Source organism: Acomys minous (assembly GCF_964271855.1).
Source record: "Acomys minous genome assembly, chromosome: 1".
Classification (NCBI taxonomy): Eukaryota; Metazoa; Chordata; class Mammalia; order Rodentia; family Muridae; genus Acomys; species Acomys minous.
In genome coordinates, this window is record NC_140483.1 from 38,813,557 (window position 1) to 38,834,376 (window position 20,820).

Here is a 20,820-nt window from a genome sequence, read left to right on the forward strand (position 1 = left end):
TTGTTCTTCTGAGACCTACATGTTAGCTGGTGAGGGAAAAACACCCCGAGGGAGATTCTTTCAAAACCAGGACAAAGACAGATGTGTCAGCTGTTTAGGAAAAAATAAGGCAGATTTCCTGCAAGCGCCCCAGTGCTAGAACAAGAGCTCTGTTTGAGCTCTCAGAGAAAGCTGCCTTGTGGGTGTTCACTGCCTCCGGTGGCTGAAGGGGTTACAGCCTGTGTATCTAGTGACAGGCAGAATTGAGACTGTGGGATGGCTTCTTGTGAAATGCAAGGCAGAAAAGTTGCCCAAGGGTAATGCGTAATAAAGCCCATGTGTAAGGGGGTAAAGCTTGCTTTTGCTATAGTACTAAAACTCAGGTTTGGGAAGGTACCCAGCATGGGCATTCTATAAAAGCTTGGATAATGCAAATTTATGCTATTAAACTATTTTAAATTACTATGCAAAATTTGAAAGGAAGCCAATCATTAAGGGGGGGCAGTAAAAAAGAGAGATGAAATGTATTTATTAGTTCTAAGGTAGGATTTACCCCAGTTGGTCTCAGATTCAATATGTAACCAAGTATGAGCTTGAACTGTTGATCTTCCTGCCTCTATCTTGAGGGCTGAGATTGTTCGTGTGACCCACCATGCCTGCTTTTTGTGGCACTGGGAGTTGAACCCAGGGCTGCGGAAATGCTAAGCAAGCAGTCTGTCAACAGAGCTCAAATACCAGCCCACAAGAATATCCTCCCAACCTGTGCCATACCAACCTGTTATCCGAGCACTCAGGAAGCAGAGGCAGACAGACCCCTGAGTTTGAGGCCAGCCTGGTCTACAAATATATGGAGTGCCAGGCCACCCGGGGCAATGTCATGAGACCTTGGCTCAAAAATAAAATAATAAAAAGAATCAATCTGCTTTATCAGAATAAGACAACTGACTCCAGTTTCGAGCTGTGACACGTCTTTATTCACTCAGGTGAAAGCAATCAGTGGTGCCCACGAGAAACAGCTTTGCGTGCAGAATTCTGGGTTCTAGTGGAGGCTCTCACCCTAAAGCCACGCTGTTGCGTTCTCTTCCACCCGGCTTTACTTCCATGCTCATATTTTCCCCAGTCTTCTTCCCTCCCGTTCCTCAAGTTCCACCAGCATCCCTTTTGTCGAGGGTGGGGGGGATGCGGGGTGGGGGGGAGGCTGCGCTTTTCTCCTCAGCATCTACTGAAAGCTCAGAGACAGGAAGTGCAACAGCAAATCGGAACCAACCTCCACCAAGGAACAAAGAGTATAGACTAAAAGTGCTCAGGAGAGCCCGGAGGAGGAAGACGAGGGCCACATGTACCCAGATAGTCTAGGCCCTGTCACAGGAAGAGCTCGTTGGAAGGAGAAGAGCCTGCTCATCTTTGTCCTGCTGCTTTGCCTCCTGCAGCAGCTTGTAGAAGCTTCCCGAAGAGCTCTCGTGATACAGCGCTTCCTTGGGCCCCATCAGCCTCCAGCTGGGACTGTAGCAATGGTGCCAAAAGGAAGAGACGCCATAGATTCCCAACATGCACAAGGCGTCGGTCATCACATGCCAGCAGAAGAAGGTGGTGACAAACATGATGTCACTGATGTCATCATCCTCCCATGGGAAGCCAGAGACCGGTCTAAATAGGATAAAGCCTGCCTGAATCAGCCACGAGCCCATCACCAGGAACAGGAAGGTCTCTATCATCCAGAGGCAAACCGCCTCGGGGGCCCACAGCTCTGCCGTCAGCACCAGCAGCAGCAGGAACACCACCAGGATGAGGAGAGAGTGAACCTGCAGCTCCACCCCAGATGAATCTTTAACATGAGACACCAGCAGCAGTAGGAGCACGTAGACACCCAGGACCGTGGTAACTCTTTCTAGGACCACACACCTCTGCCGCAGGACGTTCTTGCTCGCCACTTCTATACAGCCGTCAAGGGTGAGGAGGGTGAACATGGTCAGGTGCTGCCACTCCTTGGGGTACATAAACCTTGGTGGCAGCCCTTCGGTCATAAACTTTAGCCCTTCCTCAACACAATTGACCTCATAAACTATCAAGAGGGAGCCAGCCACTATCTTCAGCCAGCCTGCGTGGGCTATTTGCCACAGCCTGGCCCATCTTCCCTTCTTAGAAAGGTAGGAAGGATACAGAAGAGAGTCATTGACTAGCACGGCTCTGGAGACTGTTACTGCTTGATACACTCCATAGAAGAGCAGAAACAAGCCTGGACATATATGGCCAATAAAGTCTCCCATGGAGCTACCAAAATGTAACAAAGTGCAAAACCTGGGCACACGCGCCTCAAGTTCTGGGCTGCGGGAAGGACTGCCTTCTACTTGGTTTTATCATCTCACTTTGCCCACTGCTTCCCCCACAGACAGGAAACGTTTCTTGAGTCAAGCCTACATGTTTGGCAGAACCATGGCCTCACTGTCCCGTTCCACTCTGGTGCACCGGGGACTGAGTGGGGGTTTCGGGGCCTTCTCCATAGCTCCTGAGCAGCTTTGGCTCATGCTTGGCCCCTGCCTCAGGTTCTCCTTCCTCTCCTCCCACCCGGTGCTCAGTGGAAAGGAAGTGGTGGGGTGGCCTGCAGTGGTATCTGCAGAAGGCCTGTCTGTGCTCGCTCATGCTCCCAAGTGTCTGCTAGTGTTGCCCAGACTTCAGTCTACTTGTAAAGATGGATGCCTTTGCTCTGGTCACAGGCATATAAGCATTTAGATATGAGACCATACATTGGTGTCCACCTGGCTTTTCTCATCTTCTGCAGTTGACAAATCTTGAGGACCACTCCCCTTCCTCTACCCTCCTTCACCTCTCCCTGGCTGCCACCGCCAAACCACCACCATCTTGGTGGCCTGTAGACAAACCTGCAGAAGTACATTTTGAGTTTTGGGGACTGTAGTGGTAAACCTGTGCCAGTAAAACTGACTGGAATGGTGGTTCCCAGAATTCCCCTCCCACCCCCCCACCCCCCATGGCTCCGAGCGAAGGTTGGCTACTAGTGGAGTTTTCATAAGAGTCTGAAGCCGGGAATGGACCGGAAGGCAAGTACACTGAAAAGAGTACAGTGCCAGGCACTACTGCCACCCACGTATCTTGGTAGACCTGTAGCTCCCCCAGACCCTGCTGCAGTCTGCCTGCCATCGAGTGACAATGCGGGTGACAGGCAGACGCTGGCTGCGGTTGATCTTGAGGGGTTTCAGGTTGTCCTTTCCTTCCTTACTGCCACTCTGTTGGTCTGAAATTACCTCAGGCCCACCACACAGCAGAGTAGCCGCAGCCTTCCCTAGGTTTCATCACCAGCTTCCACAAGTACACAAAGCCTGCCTTTTAAGAAGACATCCACTTCCTACAGCATTCTGTATTCCTCTGTTTCTATAACCTATTTCTAATGTGAGAAATTAAGGCACAGTTCCTATAATGTGGATAATATTGACAGAAGTGACCCCAGCAAGCGGGAATTAGCCATTTATAGTGTTCAGCTGCTTCGTTTCTCTCTGACACTGGTTAGTGGCCAGTGAGCATAGGCAGAGGGAATTGTGAGGAGCCAGGTACAGGAAGTGGAAAGTATGTGCATAGTCCAGGATTTATTGCAGAGGGTACGTGGAATAGGAGTGTCCCAGGGAACATAGGTGTCCTGAGGGAGAAGGAAATGCATCACAGAGCATGTATGGGGGGGGGGCTCACATTAATCATTTGCATAAGCATTTATCTCCACTCTCCCAGCCAGTGCAGACCAGAGGCTACAGCATCTGGGTGCTGGCAAGGAGGAAGGACATTTATACTCACATCACTCCTGAGCCTTCACTCCTATCCAAATACGACATTCCTTAACTTCTGGTGGAGTCACATCCTGATAAACCTACCAGAGCAGGAGTGAACCCTATCTCAAAACAAACAAACAAACAAACAAAATGTAAACCATACCAAACAAAAAAACAAAAACAAAATGGCTGGTGCCTAAGAAGCAACACCTAATATGGCCTTCACAAGCACCTGTGCTCATGTAGCTATATGCACACACACACACACACCCACACACACGCACACACATACTACAGAACATCATAGCCACAAAGAGCACTGTGGGTATCATTGTTTGACCCTGTGATTTCAAACTGACTAGAAACTGTCAGTTTACCCAATGTTGAAAAAAAAATTCCTACCTGTAGGAACCAGGTCCGACTGGGCTGCCTGCCTGTCTTGCTGTTTCATGTCCTGTTTCTAGCAGCTTCCGTGTCTGTGTTTATGTTGGTTAGCTAGTCATGTTTACTGCTCTGAGAATGCACTCCTCCCCTCCTTGGGACTTTTCCTCCTGTGTGCAATCACCTCTTGAGGGATTTCACCTGCGAGTGGCATTCCTGTTTTGCTGCCTATAAGAAGGCTCTTTGAACACTGAATAAATGTTGAAGCTGCTGCTGCTGCTGTTGCTCTCTTAGCATGAAGGACCCACTGTGTTAGTGTGTGTGTGTGTGTGTGTGTGTGTGTGTGTGTGTGTGTGTGTGTGTGTGTTTTAAATCCGCAGTCCTTCACCCTTGACTCGGTATCATGGTGGTGTGGGCACCACACCTACCCAGCCATTTTAAAGCAGGAAGGACCTCCAATCTGCTCTTTCTCAAGGTGGCTTAATGCCTGAAAGCTGAGCCATCCCCTAAACCCTTAAAGATGGCTATAACACAGATTGCTTCTGCCTGCCTGCTGAGAGCTTCCATAGGCTGGGGAAGTGAGTGTGAAGACAAATGGGGAAAATAAAGCTTCATTCTGCCTTCTTAGTGAACCTACCTTCCTTATTTGAATTTAAAATTGCTTACTGTGCAGTCATTGTAGAACAATCAAGGAACCTATATAAGCAAAAGGAACATTGCAAATTGCCCATAGGGTAACTCTTTTTTGTTTGTTTGTTTGTTTGTTTTTCAAGACAAGGTCTCTCTGTGTAGCCTTGACTGTCTTGGATTCACTTTGTAGATCAGGCTGGCCTCGAACTCACAGGGATCTGCCTGCCTCTGCCTCCCAAGTGCTGAGATTAAAGGCATGTGCCACCACCACCCGGCATAACTCTTTTTTGTTTGTTTGTTTGTTTGCTTGCTTATTTGTTTTTGTTTTTGTTTTCCAGCTCTTCTGGTTACAGGGAATTTCCTTCTCAATCAACTTTTCTTGTTTTCCTTTCAAAAACACAAAAACCACCTGTAATTTTTTTTAAGATTAATTTATTATTATGTATACAACCCTCTGCCTGCAGGTGCAGGCCAGAAGAGGGTGTCAAATCACATTATAGATGGTTGTGAGCCACCATGTGGTTGCTGGGAATTGAACTCAGGACCTCTGGAATAGCAGTCAGTGTTCTTAAGTTCCGAGCCATTTCTCCAGCCCCCACCTGTAATCTTAAAACCTGCTTGTAACCATTGCCACCAATGAGGTGATGAGGAAGTGGGCACAAACAAGTGGAAAATGCATTTGTATATTTGGAAGTCAGATTTTGGATTCTATTATTAGCTCTCTCTTGTATGTCTGACAGGGTCTGACTATGTAGCTCTGGCTAGCTTGGAACTCAATATGTAGACCAGGCTGGCCTTGAACTCACAGATATCTGCCTGCCTCTGCTTTCCACATGCTGAGATGAAAGAGGAGGAAGAGGACGAGGAGAAGGAGGAGGAGGAAGAGATGGTAGGTTGTACTTGATTTTCTGTAAAGTGGAAGTAAGGTACGGATGCTGCCATGTAGAGGTGAGCGGTCTTTTCTCCCTTTTGGTGAATTACCAAAACACCCAACCAATGGTAGACCCGAACCTGCAGCAGGAGGCCATTCAAAGGGAAAAAAATCGATAGTGACACAACTGAAATTAACCAGGGGGAGGTGACTCCCTGATTCTCTTCAGCTCTTGGATTCACCTTGGAAGAAGCACAGAGCTCATTGCTCTGAATGTCATCAAGGTCAGGTCAGGGCCTGTGGGGGTTAGGGTCCCACATAGCCCAGGCTTGCCTCAAACTCCAAATAGAACCAAGAATAGCCTTGAACTTCTGGTCCCTCTGGCTCCCTCCAGGGGGTCGGGATTGCAGGCGTGCACCACCAGGTTTATGTGGTGCTTCATAAATGTTAGGCAAGCACTCTACCAACTGAGCTACATGCCCAGACCTTAACGTTGCCTCTCATCTGCCAGGGCTGTGGTAAGATGGGAGCAGCTGTGAGCTGAGCATCAGCAGTCAGAGGAAGCAGCCCTGTCCTCACAGCAGTGAGAGGCTGGGCTGGAGCCTGCATGTATGCAGGGCACATTGTCCCTATAAGCTCCCATCTGGGGTGACAGGATCCCCCATTTTGGCCTAACGCCGAAGGACACATTCTACTTATTAACATATGAGCATCCTGCTCTCAGGACTTCAAAGAAAGACAGGATTTGTCCATCCCAAACTAGACCTGCCCACAGAAGTCCAAGCAAGCCAAGTGTGGTGAATGATTAGCAGGCCGTCCAGACAGCCCCACAGTCTGGGAACACAGAGTACCTGAAAACTTGTTCCGCTGGGGAAAATGCGGCTTAACCACAGGAACCTGCAAAGGTCTGCCGTGGTCTAGCTGCGCCACACTTAGACTCACCCCAGACCTAATGCTTCTACCAAAGGGTCTCCACTTCCTGAGAGACCCTCAAGTGGCCATTTATACGACATCACGAGTACAAGCAGGAGGGCCCTCAGGAATGATTGACTGATGGAACACGTGTGTGTGTGTGTGTGTGTGTGTGTGTGTGTGTGTGTGTGTGTGAAGAACTGGGTGGTATAGTTCTTACCCTCAGAGCTTACAATTCAGCTGAACGCACAATACAGTTCTACACATGAGCATACCTTAAGACCATGTAGGTTGCCTTTAGAATTCAACTATTTTAATTTTCTAAATATAAAAGCTAGAATTAGTGGGATATTATAATTGTTTTACTTTATTTTAAGTTTTAAAATTTGTTTTATACAATGTATTTTGATCATTTTCCCCCATCCCCCAACTCTTCCCAGATCTTCCTCACCTATCCAACTTCATGTTCATCTCTCTCTCTCTCTCTCTCTCTCTCTCTCTCTCTCTCTCTCCACAAACACAAACTCGGAGAACCCTGACTTCCCCTTTGCCAGCAGCAGGCATCAATTGCAAGTAGCCTCTTGGTTAGGGGTGCGACCTCCATGTCTGCTCTTCCTTCTCGGTGCTGTGGCCCCATCTGGCTTAAACATGTGAAGCTTCTGTGCATGCTGCCACACACAGTCTCTGTGAGTTCACATGTGCATCAGTCCTGCTGTGTCTGGAAGACTCTGTCACCATGGCATTATTCATCACCTCTGGGTCTTACAATCTTCCAGTCTCCTCTTCTGCCTAAATCCCCGAGCCTTGAGATGGAGGATTGATAAAGACATCCAAAATCCCCCACTCTCCACTCATGGTCCAGTTAGGGGGTCTCTGTGTTAATCCCCATCTACTGAAAAAAAATCCTCTCTGATGAGGATTGAGCAATGCACTGATCTATGGGTATAGCAATATGCCATGGGGCTATATTTAACATATATTTCATTGTATAACATTATTTCAACAAGTAATTTATATATACATTAAGAACTGGTTAATGTTAAGTTTCTGAATTCTGGTACTTCTACTTTATACTCTCCACACATCTCAACACAGGTGAGAGCTCAGGATTCCAGTCACATGTGTGCTCTCGTGTTGGTGAGCAATATGTATCCTTTGATGTCTGGCCAGACTGGGGACCCGATCACCCCAGACAGCAGCCGCGGAGGGTGGTGTGCCCTGCATACATGTCGGTTCCAGTCTCTCATTGTGAGGTTAGGGCTGCTGTCTATCTTCCTCCTCTGACCACGGATGCTCAGTTCACAGCTGCCAGGCACACCTCAGGAAATGAGGACAGGACAAGGGTAAGCTCTGGTACCCCATTTCATGTGGACCGTGGCCCTGAAAGATGAGAAGCAATATTAAGAGTGATTGCCATAACGGGCTGTACACATTTAGACAAAATAACACCCACGTTAAGTGAAATGTGTGTTTTAAATTAACAAGGCAGGGTATAGTGGTGCCAGCCTTTAAATCCAGCATGAACAAGGCAAAGGTGGGCAGATCTCCGTGAGTTTGAGGCCAGCCTGGTCTACATTGTGAGTTCCAGGACAACCAGGGCTACACAGAGAAACCTTGTCTCTGGAAAAACAAACAAAATGAAGAAACGAAAGTCCCTGATTTTTAGTTAGCAAACCCGAGGATGTAGCTGAACTGCCAGAGTGTGTGTCTAGCATGCTTGAAGGCTGTTCCTGTCCATGCATGAAAGTTCTGTCTTTAGCATCTCATCATCTGGGCATGGTGGCTCATGCCTCCACCAGCACTGGAGAAATAGAAGCAAGAGGATCCGAGGTTTAGCAGAGATCTTATCCTCTGCTACATCGCCAGGTCTAGGCCAGCATGGGCTACATAAGCCCCTGCCCCATGAAACAGCAATGACAAAAACAGCAGCCAATGTTTCAGTAAAAGGACCAGCTCATTGGAAAGGTAGACGCTTGGTCAGAAAGGGCATCTTGAGAACCGGACTATGTAAACTTAATGGATACTGGATTCTATTTTAACTTAACCCTTTTATGTTTAGGGGTATGTCATTATTATTTTAAAAAATTTTTTTGATTGCAATCCAGCATGCTACAAGGCCAAAAGACACCCAGGAAAAAAGAAGGCAAGAAAATGTAGGCTTGAGCGGTTCACAGGAGCACAGAGTCCTTCGACACCAGCACAGGGCCTGAGGCAGCCCTTCTGCTCACTTTTATTCTACGTGAGGCTTACTAACCTGTGAGGTTTTTAACTGCCGAACTGAGGCTCACAAGATGTGGGTCCCACTTCAAAAGGGTCCACAGCTTTGACTTTCCCCCAACACACCAGCTCAAAACTCTCTTTCCTCAGTGAGCCTGTCAGTCATTGCATAACCATGACTGAGGCGGTTTGGCCACCTCTAGCATTGATCTCAAGTACTTTCCAACTACTGTACTCCAACTGCTGCGACTTTGCTTTTACTTCCTGAAACTACAAGCCCTAGCCGCTCTCCCCCACACTGTTTCTCCCTGTGTCTGCATTATCCCCCACACAGCAGGATATAACAGGGTACACACCCTTACATTAGGACTTAATCTTTGCTCTTTTTTTTTTTCCCTTTTCAAGACAGGGTTTCTCTGGGTAACCTTGGCTGTCCTGGACTTGTTTTGCAGACCAGGATGGCCTCAAACTCACAGCAATCAGCCTGGCTCTGTCTCCTGAGTGCTGGGATCAAAGGCACGTGCCACCATGCCCGGCTAATCATTGCTCCTTTTGTACAGAATTATTTTGGCCATATTTAGGATATTGAAAAAAAAAAGCTTGATGTAAGCTAGTGTACGTATATATGTACATATGTATATATATATATATATATATATATATATATATATATATATATAGAGAGAGAGAGAGAGAGAGAGAGAGAGAGAGAGAGAGCTTACATGAAGCTTTATATATAAGTATATATATTTATATATACTTTTTTGAAGCAGGGTCTCTCTATTATCTAGCTCTGGCTGTCTTAGAACTCAACATGTAAACTGGATGGCCTCAAAAATCACAGAGACCCACATGTTGCTTCTCCCCAAGTGCCAGGATTATAGGAGTGTGCCACCATACCTAGCTAGCCTCAAACTTGTCATTCTCCTGTCTCAGCCCCCTGAACATTGAGATTACATGCAAGTACCCCTATGCCTAGCTTTCTCTTTTTATTCAATTTTTAAATTGCTTAAAAGCTAAAGTAAAATAAAATAAAAGAAGGAAAGAAAGAAAAAGAAAAGAGAAAAGAAAGAGAAATATCTTTAAATCACAAAGTAAGTAGTATATGTGTATTCCATAATTTTTATCAGCCTCTCAGTTCCCAAACTGAATCATGCTGTTCTAAAAAGTACTCAGTCACTGATGGTGGTGTTAGTAATGGGAAGACTATCAATGACACAATCCCAACATAGCAAAGCCTACTTGTGTTGCCATGGCAACACTCTGGAATTCTTTTCTATCAGATTTGGCACATCTTTTAACCGGTTAAATCTAGTTCTTCCTAAACTGCGGACATGGGATTTGTTACTGACTTACACTACTAGTCCCGACCCACGCCTGCGTGGCCCAGCATCACGTCGGAGGCCAGGGGACTTTCCAGGAGTCTAAATTCTTCAATGTGGGAACCCTAAACTTGAAATTCCTTGAGGGAAATACAGCCCCCTGTCTTCCAAAGAGTCTCAGTCCTTCCCGTGGGGTGGCTTGCTGCTGGGAAGCCCGTGCACAGGCAAGAGCAGTGTCCCCAAACCTCCCAGGGAGGGACACCGTGTGAGCCACCCAGGGAGTCTCTTGTTCAGAGCCAACTGATTAGTAACTGCTTATAAGAGCGATGCCCCAGGGCATGGGGGTGTAGATCAGTCGGTAAAGTGCTTGCATGGGGCTGATTTGATAAAAGGATCCAAACAAACCTGGTGTGATGATGCCTCCTTCCAGTCCCAGCTCTTGGAGGGGTGGAGGTAAGAGAATTTAAATTCAAGATCATCCTGAAACTGCTGTTTCAGGTAGGGGGGCACAGGAGGGAATACATGGAAACCCAAATATATAGTTGCTTGGAGAACATTTGATAACTACTTCTTACATAGGGAGAGTAATAAGACATCCCTGACCCTGTCTCAACCCTCCCTATCAAAAAAAAAAAAAAAAAAAAAGGTTATGCTCTGTTTCAACAATCCTCCCACACTCAGGAGGAAAGTGTGCATGCTGGGAAGAAGCTTGCAGGTTGTCTTAGAGCCACGCTGGCTGTGCCACGCAGGTCTCTATTCACGGCCATCACTTGTGATATAATTGTGCATCTCTGTTTCTCATTATATTGTTGATCCTTGCACACCAGAAAATAGCTTCTAAGGATTTCCTAAAAGATGAATTCATCACTCAGGCATTTTGATAGGCTGTCTGTGTGGAATATTTTAATTTATTAACCGTGTTTCCAAACGAGCCTCCACTGTGGGTTCACCTTTGTGAAATGTAGCTGTAAAAGGCAGCCTTCCTGACAGTGGCTCGTCAATCTTGTTGACGGCTCTTGCTTTTCAGGTAGGAAGCCCAGGAGGGACTACACAGAACCCCAAACGGTAGTTTGGAGAACATTTGATAAATCCTTCTTTCTTATATAGAAAGGGAAGAATAAAGACAAGGGGTCGTTGAGTAGCAGATAGAGCTGTTACCGTCTCTAGGCCCCAAGGGACATAGGACACAGGAGGGAGAAACTCCTGGTATGTGTGAGGATGGACTAGCAGGTTCAATGGTGGCTCTCAAACCGATAAGTCCTAAAACCCAAACATTGTATGCTTATCCTTTTCCTTAAAGCTCCCTTTCAGGTCTAGTTAAGAGTCTCAAAATGAGATCATCCTGGCTTTCTTGTGAGTCCTGAGTCCAATGGTAGGCATCCTCAGAAAATACAGAGGGACATTTAAGGCACAAAGACACATAGTGATAATACAAGGTAGAGATAGTGGCAGAAACCGGAGTGATATGTCTAGGAGCCAGGGTGTCAAAAATTGGCAGCAGCCACCAGAAGCTAGGAAAATGTGCCACAGAGTCTACTTTGGAGTCTCCTCCTTCATTGCAGAGTTCTAACACTCAGGGATGCCAGCGTTTGCTGCCTGGCTTGTGCGGTTTTCCCACCAGCACTGCGGCAGTGCAGTGGGGTCAAGTGAAAACGTCACAGCTGGTGTCATGGTGGCGGGACAAGATAGTCACATGCTGAGAATGCCCCTCCTTAGTCTCCTACTTATTTCTAGGCTCCTGTTGGGGCTCATTACCGCCAAAGGCCTGCCACAGGCTAGAGGATTGGGTAGCTCACCGGTGTGCTAGAGGGCCAGTCAGCCTGCTGGGAAGGTGGCTCTGCAGGACAAGCAGAGGATAAGCTGTGCAGCTCTGCTGTGTGGGGAGTAACCAGAAGCCCCAAGCTGTTTGGAGCAGTTTGGCTTTTTCATGTTTTCTCAGTTCCCCCAACTAAAGGCTGTTTTTTTGTTGTTGTTTTTTTTTTAACTCTAAGTGCCCAGGATTAAGTAATTAATCACAGAGTCACAGGCCGGGCGTGGTGGCGCACACCTTTAATCCCAGCACTTGGGAGGCAGAGGCAGGCGGATCGCTGCGAGTTCGAGGCCAGCCTGGTCTACAAAGGGAGTCCAGGACAGCCAAGACTACACAGAGAGACCCTGTCTCAAAACACCAAAACAAACAAACAAACAAAACAAAAAAAAACACAAAAAAAACCAAAATAATCACAGAGTCACTTTAGTTATAGGTTACAATTCAATTGTGTCATTATTTAAATAGAGGCGGTTTGCTATAGGATATGGTGAGTCAGATGACCACAATCACCAAAATACACACACACACACACACACACACACACACACACACACACTACATACACACATTGTCTCTTCTGACTGCCCTGCAGTATTCACCTTTTTTTGATAGGTGTTATGTCTTGGAGGTAAAATATTCTCTCTATGCTAAGATGTGATACCCAGTGATGCTATTTTGGGAATTGGTGACTTTGGAAAGTGGTGCCCAGCTGGAAGGAGTTGGCCACTGAAGGCACGGTACCTTTGCCCTTTGAAGGGTTTCTTTGTCCTGGCCTGCTCCTTTCTGTTCTCTGCTCTCTGGCTGCCATAAGGTAAACAGCCGCACTCTGCTCTCTATGATTTTACATTTTGCTTCGCAGTGGCTCAGATGCAAGGGAGCCAGATGCTCATGGACTAAAACCATGGCCCCAAGTAAACCTTCCTTCCTTTAGACTGTTTCTCCTCGGGTATCAGTCACAGGGGTGAAAAGTGTGGCTAACACACATGAAATGGGTGCCAGGACTGGGGTCCTTTCTGTGACTGCCTTCTCATGTGAAAAGAAGCATTTGAAGTTGTTTAAAAGAAGGGTTTGGAAGAATTTAAAGATAAGGGCTAGATAAGCATTAAAATGTACTTAGTTCAGCTTAATAGGTAATTCTATTAATTCTTGATTCTAGGTCATTTAGATCAGAAGACAAGAACACAGCTAAGAATGTGAGGCACTCATGGATTACATATGGGAATAAGGACTCTACTATAGATTTTCAAATATAGAGTTTCAAATATATCATAGAGGCCATGTATTTTACACTGTGGCAGGAAACTTGGCTATTTTTTGTATGTGCCCCATACCTTGCCTTTCAGGAGATGAGACTGATTTGCTTTTCTAGACCAGGTCTCATCTAGCCCAGGCTAGCCTTGACTTTACAATGTAGCCAAGGCCGGGATTAAAAGTGTTACCTGGCTTCTCTCCTTTTAAGTCTATAATTCTGGCTGGTGGTCATTTATTATTGAAACTTTCCCATGGAAACTGTTTTAGCAACCATTCTGCTGCACTCTGTTACATGCCTTGGTGTGTGCAGGTATTTCTGGAGTAGATATATTAGCGCTATCAGCTACAGACGGCAGGAATCTATCCTGGCTACTTTAAGAGAAAAGGACTTTATTAAAACAGACTAGTTAGCAGCATCATTGTGAGGGCTGGATAGGGTTAAGTATGAAAGTCCATTGTCTAGCACCTCACTGTTGAGTGGACCTAAGCTGCTTTCTCTGCTGGCCCCATGGACCACTTTGTACTATGGACAACCTCAAGAGGCTGCCACCTTTGTCTTTCCTGTGTGGCAGAACTGAAGTCCCGTGCAGATCCCGTTTCCTATAACGCTTACTTCTAGGTTGAAGTCTTGAGTAGATTGTATAAACAGATTGGTCATGGGCCTTTACGCTAGCTAAGACTATTCTATTAAGAATAACATTCTACCAATGTGTTCCTTTCCATCGCTCTGCCTGGATAGATACCTGACTGAACAGCCTGACAGAGGAAAGCTTTATTTTGGCTTATGGTTGCTCAGCTCACGTGCACAGGACATCACGGCGGTGGGAGCATACAGGGAAAGAAGGCGATTTCACAGCACGATGGACAGAAAACAGAACGTCAGACAGGAAGCAAGCTTGGACTGAACCTTCAGAAGATGGCACAGTTCTCTATTTTCTCCATTGAGGTTCCACCTCCTTAAAAAAATTCAGTCCCCGAAAAGAGTCATTTAAATGCATGAGCAGATACATCGCAGTCAAAGCAAACAAGTTCTTTTTCCTTTTTTTTTCTTTTTTCTTTTTCCTTTTGGTTTTGTTTTTGAGACAGTGCTTCTCTGTGTAGCCTTGGTAGTCCTGGAATGTAGACCAGGCTGGCCTCCAATTCACAGAAATCCACCTGCCTCTGCTGGGATTAAAGGTGTGCGATCCCAGCATGCATGATCCCAGCATGTGCCACCACGTCCGGCGCAAACAAGTTCTTAACCAGGAAAGTGGGCCTGGTGGTGTACAGCTGATCAAGAAATGGGACTGTTTACTCAAAAGATGTTTGTACTTAACATTGTGACATGCTGTCACACCGATTTTAAAAACTGTGGGCCAATTTCCATTGCTGCCTACACTATATGGCTTCCTTTCCCTACATCTTCTCCCATGATAAATATAATTTCTTTAGTATTTTGACTGTGTAATAGAAAAAAAAAACCCCAGAGATCTCAGTTTATTAAAATCTGTTTTCCAAAAAATAAATTATGCTAAAATTCTTAGCAAGGCCTGGTGATACAGGCCTGTAATATCAGTTGCTCCCGAGGCTGACGCAGGAAAATCATAAGTTAAGAAGACAAGCCCAGTAGAATGAGTGGAAGGCCAGTCTAGGCAACTTACTGAGACCCTAAGTGAGAAGCAGGGAGATTAAAAGTACTGGGCATTAAGGTGGACTCGGAGAGATGGCTTAGTGGCTAAGAACTTATTGGGCTCTTACAGAAGACCTGAGTTCATCTCTCTGCACCCACATCTGCCATGGGCATCTGCACTCAAGTGTACACAGCCCCATACAGGTATATACCCATTACACATTCTTAAAATAAACTGTGGAAACGAATGACTGAAAAAGCTGGGAGTGTACCCCAGTGGTGGAGTGCTCGCCTAACCTAACCTGCGCCAGGTCCAGGCCTGATCTTCCCCATCAGGGCAGCAAACAAAGGGGCCAGTGAAAATTGTCACTCTTATGACACATCTACTTGCATCTTTTTACCTTGTTTGTTTGTTTTGTTTTTCAAGACAGAGTTTCTCTATGTAGCCCTTTCTGTCCTGAAACTTGTTCTGTTAGACCAGGCTGGCCTTGAACTCACAACGATACGCCTGCCTCTGCTTCCTACGTGCTGGGATTAAAGGTGTGTGCCACCATCACCCAGGCTCTTTTTGTCTTTCTTAGGTTACCTTTCTGATTGTTAATGTTTGAACATATCTATGCATTTGGAGATTTTTTTTTTTTTTTTTTTTGGCCTGCTGTGTATGGTGTATGGTGCAAAGCATTTCTTCACAGTGCCCCTGGGATCTTTTTGGTTTGGTTTGGTTTTGAGACAGTGTCTCATTATATAGCATAAGTGCCCTCAAACTCACCATCTAACCCAGGCTGTCCTCAAGCTCACAAGCTTTTAGCTCTGTTTCCCAAGTGTTATAATTACAAACACTGTGCTACCAAACCCAGCTCTAACCATATCAAATTTAGATAATTTTTAAAAGTCTTTTTTATGGTTATTATATTTATTGTCAAGTGACATACATTTATCAAAATTCATACAATTTATTTTAAAATATATTTATCCTCTGACAGCATTACACGTGTGTATATAATGTATTTTGATTATAATCACACATCCTGACTCCATCTTATCCCCCCTCAACTGCCTCAGGACCCCTTTTCCTCTCCAACACATGCCCTCCGACAACACATCCCCTCTGACAACACAACTTCTCCGACTTTCAGTACACTTTTGGTAAGCCACCACATGTAATTTTGGCTGCTTGCATGCTCATCGTTATGGGGTTACTTACTGGAATATAAGAAATTTGCCAATGGCTGCCTTCCTGGAGAAAGATGACCCCTACTCCACCAGAAGCTGACTGCCAACAGCTCCTGAGCGATGGACAAGCCTGCCTCAGTGTCCCTTCCCTGTCCATTCTGTAATGTTGACTCCACCTTGGTCAGGTCTTCTGCAGGTAACCGCAGGTGCTATGGCCTCCTTAGGAAATGTGTAATCTTTCTTATTATTCAAGAAGACTTTTTCGTGCTTTCTATTATAACATAAATACTCTCCAGAACATATTTAGAGGCTGGTTGCTCGTTTTTAACCTTTTGACCTACCTAGCATTTACTTTGTGCATTTTTATGAGACAGTCATTGAGGCTGGATAGAAATGCACAGAAATTGTAAGGACATGAGGAGAGAGAGGAGCCACTCAGCCTGGGGGGCTGGCTGAAGCCTCCAGCCAGCTGACAGGAGTTCCAGAACAACTCACAACACTTGCACATACAGAGTTAACATTTCTTTCAGATGCTGATATTTTATGTTAAAATAGCAATGACATGAGTCTAATTGTATAAATACATGACCTTGGGTAGGGTCTTACTCTTCTTCCCCGATGTGCCTGGGAATTTCAAACTAAACAGCCTTGTGTACCCCCAAAAGATATCCTAACTTCCTGAATCTCTGCTGCTACTCAGATTTCTACCTCAGTTGTAATTCCATCAGGTACCCCTCCAGGACCACCCAGAGATAAAATAGCAGCTGCTGACCCCTACCCAAATCTTGTGTATGACCACTGGAGAAACACTGAGGAGTCCAAACCCTTACTTGGGTTGGTCTTACTCTGGGACAGCCATCTCTGAGAAGCCCACACCGTGCTCCTCTGTGTGGCTTGCTTACTTTCTTCCAAGGGTAGTTTTGTTGTTGTTTTTTTTCTTCCCTCCTAACCCTTGTGCGTAAGCCTATATTAATACATCTGCAATAAGATCTCTTACTCTGTTCATAAGCCGCCTGGCTCTCAAATTTGTTTCAGCACTAAAACCACGAGTCCTGGTTTGATCTGAGTTGAGGCCTCTGACCTCTAGGATGTCTCCCCGCTGCTGAGGGTGGCTAGTGGAGAACACTGCACATTCTTTAGGGCAGCGGTTCTCAGCCTTCCTAGCGCTGCGACCCTTTAATGTTGCATTCATGTTCATGTTGTGGGGATGCGTCCCCCCCCCCGAAACATAAAATTCTTTTCGTTGCTACTTCATAACTATAACTTTGCTACATCTGTCTTTTCTGATGGTCTTAGGCAACCCCTGTGAAAAGGGTATTTCAACCCCCGCCCCCTAGTAGGGTCATGACCCACAGACTGAGAACCACTGCTTTAGGGGTGCCTAGAATGATTTCATCATCCAACTTCTGCAAACTAGTGCCTTTGCCACCTGCTTTCTACCCACTCTGTTCTGTAAATCAGTCACAGATCCATTCTCAGCAAAGGAGCCACAACAGAAGGGCTCGAGTCATATACCCATCCCAGACCTGACCATAGGTCCTTGTGCAAATTCACCTGTTGGAGTCTTTGATTTTTTTTTCATGACCTTTATTGAAAGTCAACTTGGAACACCTCAAAGAAGTGCAGTAAATGGTAGTACAGTGGAGTGGAAGACATCCCAAGCAAATCAGTGGAATTCATTTTACACGTAAACAAGGAAACAAATGGGCCTCGTACTTACACTATTTGGGTTATATTTTGTGAAGAGAGTTCACAGAGCAGTCAGACATTACATTTCGAAAGGGAAGAAAGGAGGGCCCTGTAAATAAACTTTATGAAGCATAAACTACATAGAAAATAATGGTGCTGGGCATGGTGGCACACACCTTTAATCCCAACACTCGGGAGGCAGGCAAATCACTGTGAGTTTGAGGTCAGCCTGGTCTACAAAGTGAGTTCAGGACAGCCAAGGCTACACAGAGAAACCCTATCTTGAACAAAACAAAACAAAACAAAACAAAACTGTGACTAGAAACAGGTTTGGTTGTTTGGAAAAGACTCTCCCACATAAGGTTCTGGTGGAGTTGGTCATACAACTATCACTTAGCCACTTTGATTTGGCCTGATTGGGTTCAGGAATAAGAAATAGGACAGGAGTCCACGGAAGCCTTAAAAAACGAGTTATGAAAGAATTATTTATTTGTATTTGAAACAATGCTAATCTACCCACATTAAATTATACACATGGGATTCTTATAATTCCATCCAACTGGGGTAGTGAATTGTACAATATGTTAAGCTGTTTCCACACAGTATCCCCACTCTAGTTGGCCAACAGGGACACCCACTTCTGTCATTTCTGTTTGTGAGAAGTCTTTATTCCTTTGCTAACTTCGAGCAACATTAGTGGTAACACCCTGCTGAAACACCCTCTCCTCAGAGGTTTCCTGCCATTATCTTTCCACTATGGATAGTTCTGGTAGCCTGCTCATCTCAACCTTCTCCGGCCTTTGCCCTCCTCACTCCTCCTGACCTGCATAATACAGGCTATTTCACGTCCCCAGATCATCCTTTTATTGCCTCAACACTTATAGGGTCAATGACAAGCCTAATAGTTAGGAATAATCATCATTTTCCAGGGCCATTACCTTCACCAAGAAACAAAAAGTACATTGCAAGTGCATAAGGGAGCCCACAGGAGGAAGATGGAATGGTATGGGTGCCCAGGTATTCTAGGCTTGTTGTAGGGAGAGCTCTTTGAAAGAAGAGGCTGCTCATCTTTGTCCTGTTGCTTTGCCTCCTGCAGCAGCTTGTAGAAGCTTCCTGAAGAGCTCTCATGATATAGCGCTTCCTTGGACCCCAATCAGCCTCCAGCTGGGACTGTAGCAATGGTGCCAAAGGGAAGAGACGCCATAGATTCCCAACATACACAAGGCATTGACCATCACATGCCAGCAGAAGAAGGTGGTGACAAACGTGATGTCACTGATGTCATCATCTTTCCATGGATAGCCAGAGATCGGTCTAAATAGAATAAAGCCTGTGTGCATCAACCAGGAACCCATCATCAGGAACAGAAAGTTCTTCATCAGCTGGAGGCAAAAAGACCCATGGGCCCACAGCTCTGCCGTCAACACCAGCATCAGCAGGAATACCACTAGGATGAGCAGAGAGTGCACGTGCAGCTCTACCTTTGATGAGACCTGAACGTGAGACACCAGCAGCAGCAGGACCACGTAGATGCCCAGGACTGTGACACCTCTTTCTAGGACCAGACACCTCTGCCGCAGCACGTTCTTGCTCATGACATCTACACAGCCATCAAGGGTGAGGAGGATAAACATGGTGAGGTGCTGCCACTCTTGAGGGTACATAAACCTCGGAGGCATCTCTTTGTTAATCAACACCATGCCATCATCAAGACAGAAGACCACATAGAATGCTAGGAGGGAGCCAGTGACTATCTTCAGCCAGCCTCCATAGGATATCTTCCACAGCTTGGAACATCTCTTTTTGTTCTTGAGAAAGTATGAGAGAGATGCGGGAGAGTCATTGACTATCATGGCCTTAGAGACCACTGTTGCCTGATACAGTCCATAAAAGAAAATGTATAAGCCTGGGTAGAAATGGCCACCAAACTTTCCATTCCCCATGAAATTATGGGTCTGTTTGTATAAAAACTAAAGAATGGAACTCCAGGTTTCTCAGTCTTCCTCTCTCTCTCATGGGCCCATCAAGTTTTGGTTGTATACACGGAGATAATGGCTACCTATTTTTATCATCTCCTTCTGCCCACTTCTCTCTCCCACAGAATGGAAAGTTCTGGACAGGAGCCCTATGCTTCGGGCGAGGGGCGCCTCAGCATCTCATTCCCTTCTGGTACATGGTGAATTGGCTGTTTGCCGCCAAAGGAGGAGGCGTGAATGTTCCTGAGAGGGCACCTGTGGGATTGTGTGCTTGCATTAGCTCTGCTCTGGGGCCCTGCTGGAGACTCTACCAACCCGTGTCCCCTCCCCCATGGCTTGGCCTCTCCTGAGACTGATGTAGAGGTACCTGAGCATGGGGAACATCCGGGGAAAGACTGACTGACTCAGCCTGTGCGTACCCCTAAAGATTCCTGCTCATTTATTGGTCCATATACTGAAGGCAAATATTCGTAACTTTTGTTTTGCAAAGGCCTCTCTCCTCTCTGTGGCCCAGACTAGCCTCTAACTCCTGGTTTCCCTGCCCTAGTCTCTCCAGTGCTGGGATTACAGGTGTGCACCACCACAGCCAGACAATATTTGGGTTTGTGCTCACATAAGTAAATCTCCTCCTGAACTCCTACTTGGCATCTTCATTCTTTTGCAGCAGGAGACGTAAGGGCCACCAGGAGAGCTGCTCCCCTGCCCTTCAGCGTTTCTCAGCTGGATCATAGATGAACTCGCATAGCCAGCCTCTGAGGACAATTTTGGGGCACTGTGGTAGAATAGCTTAGTAAAAGGAAGATGCACATATCGTGGGACATGTAAGTCTTGTCAGCTCGGCTACTTATATTTTTAATGTGAATTAATGCCTCTCTTTAATTATAATTGTTTTGTGTCTAATACCTACTGTACCAGGCACTAAATGTCAGCTGGCTGTATACATGGAATTTCAACCAAGCCAAGAGTCTTTGTACTTTTTGTCTTGTTTTGTTTTTGAGATAGAGTCTCGGGCCGGCCTCAAACACCTGATCCCACTGCCTCTACCTCCTAAGTGCTGAGTCAACAGGTATGGACCACCATGCATTTGTGTGTGTGTGTATGTGTGTGTGTGTGTGTGTATGAATTAAGGTGTACAATCTATTATAACACACACACACACACATATGTAATGGCATAGTTACTGTAGCCACCAAGATAAGCTGCCCACCATCTCACATAGTCATA

At 45.9% G+C, this 20,820-nt stretch overlaps 1 protein-coding gene across 2 annotated transcripts; it reads right to left on the minus strand.

Moving 5' to 3' along the window:
- Positions 1-1,331: 1,331 nt before the first annotated feature.
- Positions 1,332-20,518, minus strand: TEDDM1 (transmembrane epididymal protein 1; the record flags this gene model as incomplete). 2 transcript variants are annotated; one of them, XM_084775195.1, is made up of 2 exons in its annotated part: positions 1,332-1,861; positions 19,170-20,518. In XM_084775195.1, the coding sequence occupies 2 exons, from the start codon at positions 19,561-19,563 to the stop codon at positions 1,332-1,334; spliced, it is 924 nt and encodes a 307-aa protein (XP_084631321.1). The 2 variants fall into 2 exon arrangements, with proteins under 2 accessions (XP_084631321.1, XP_084631320.1); XM_084775194.1 differs by lacking the exon at positions 19,170-20,518 and having other exon boundaries at positions 1,332-2,246.
- Between the last annotated feature and the right edge of the window lie 302 nt (positions 20,519-20,820).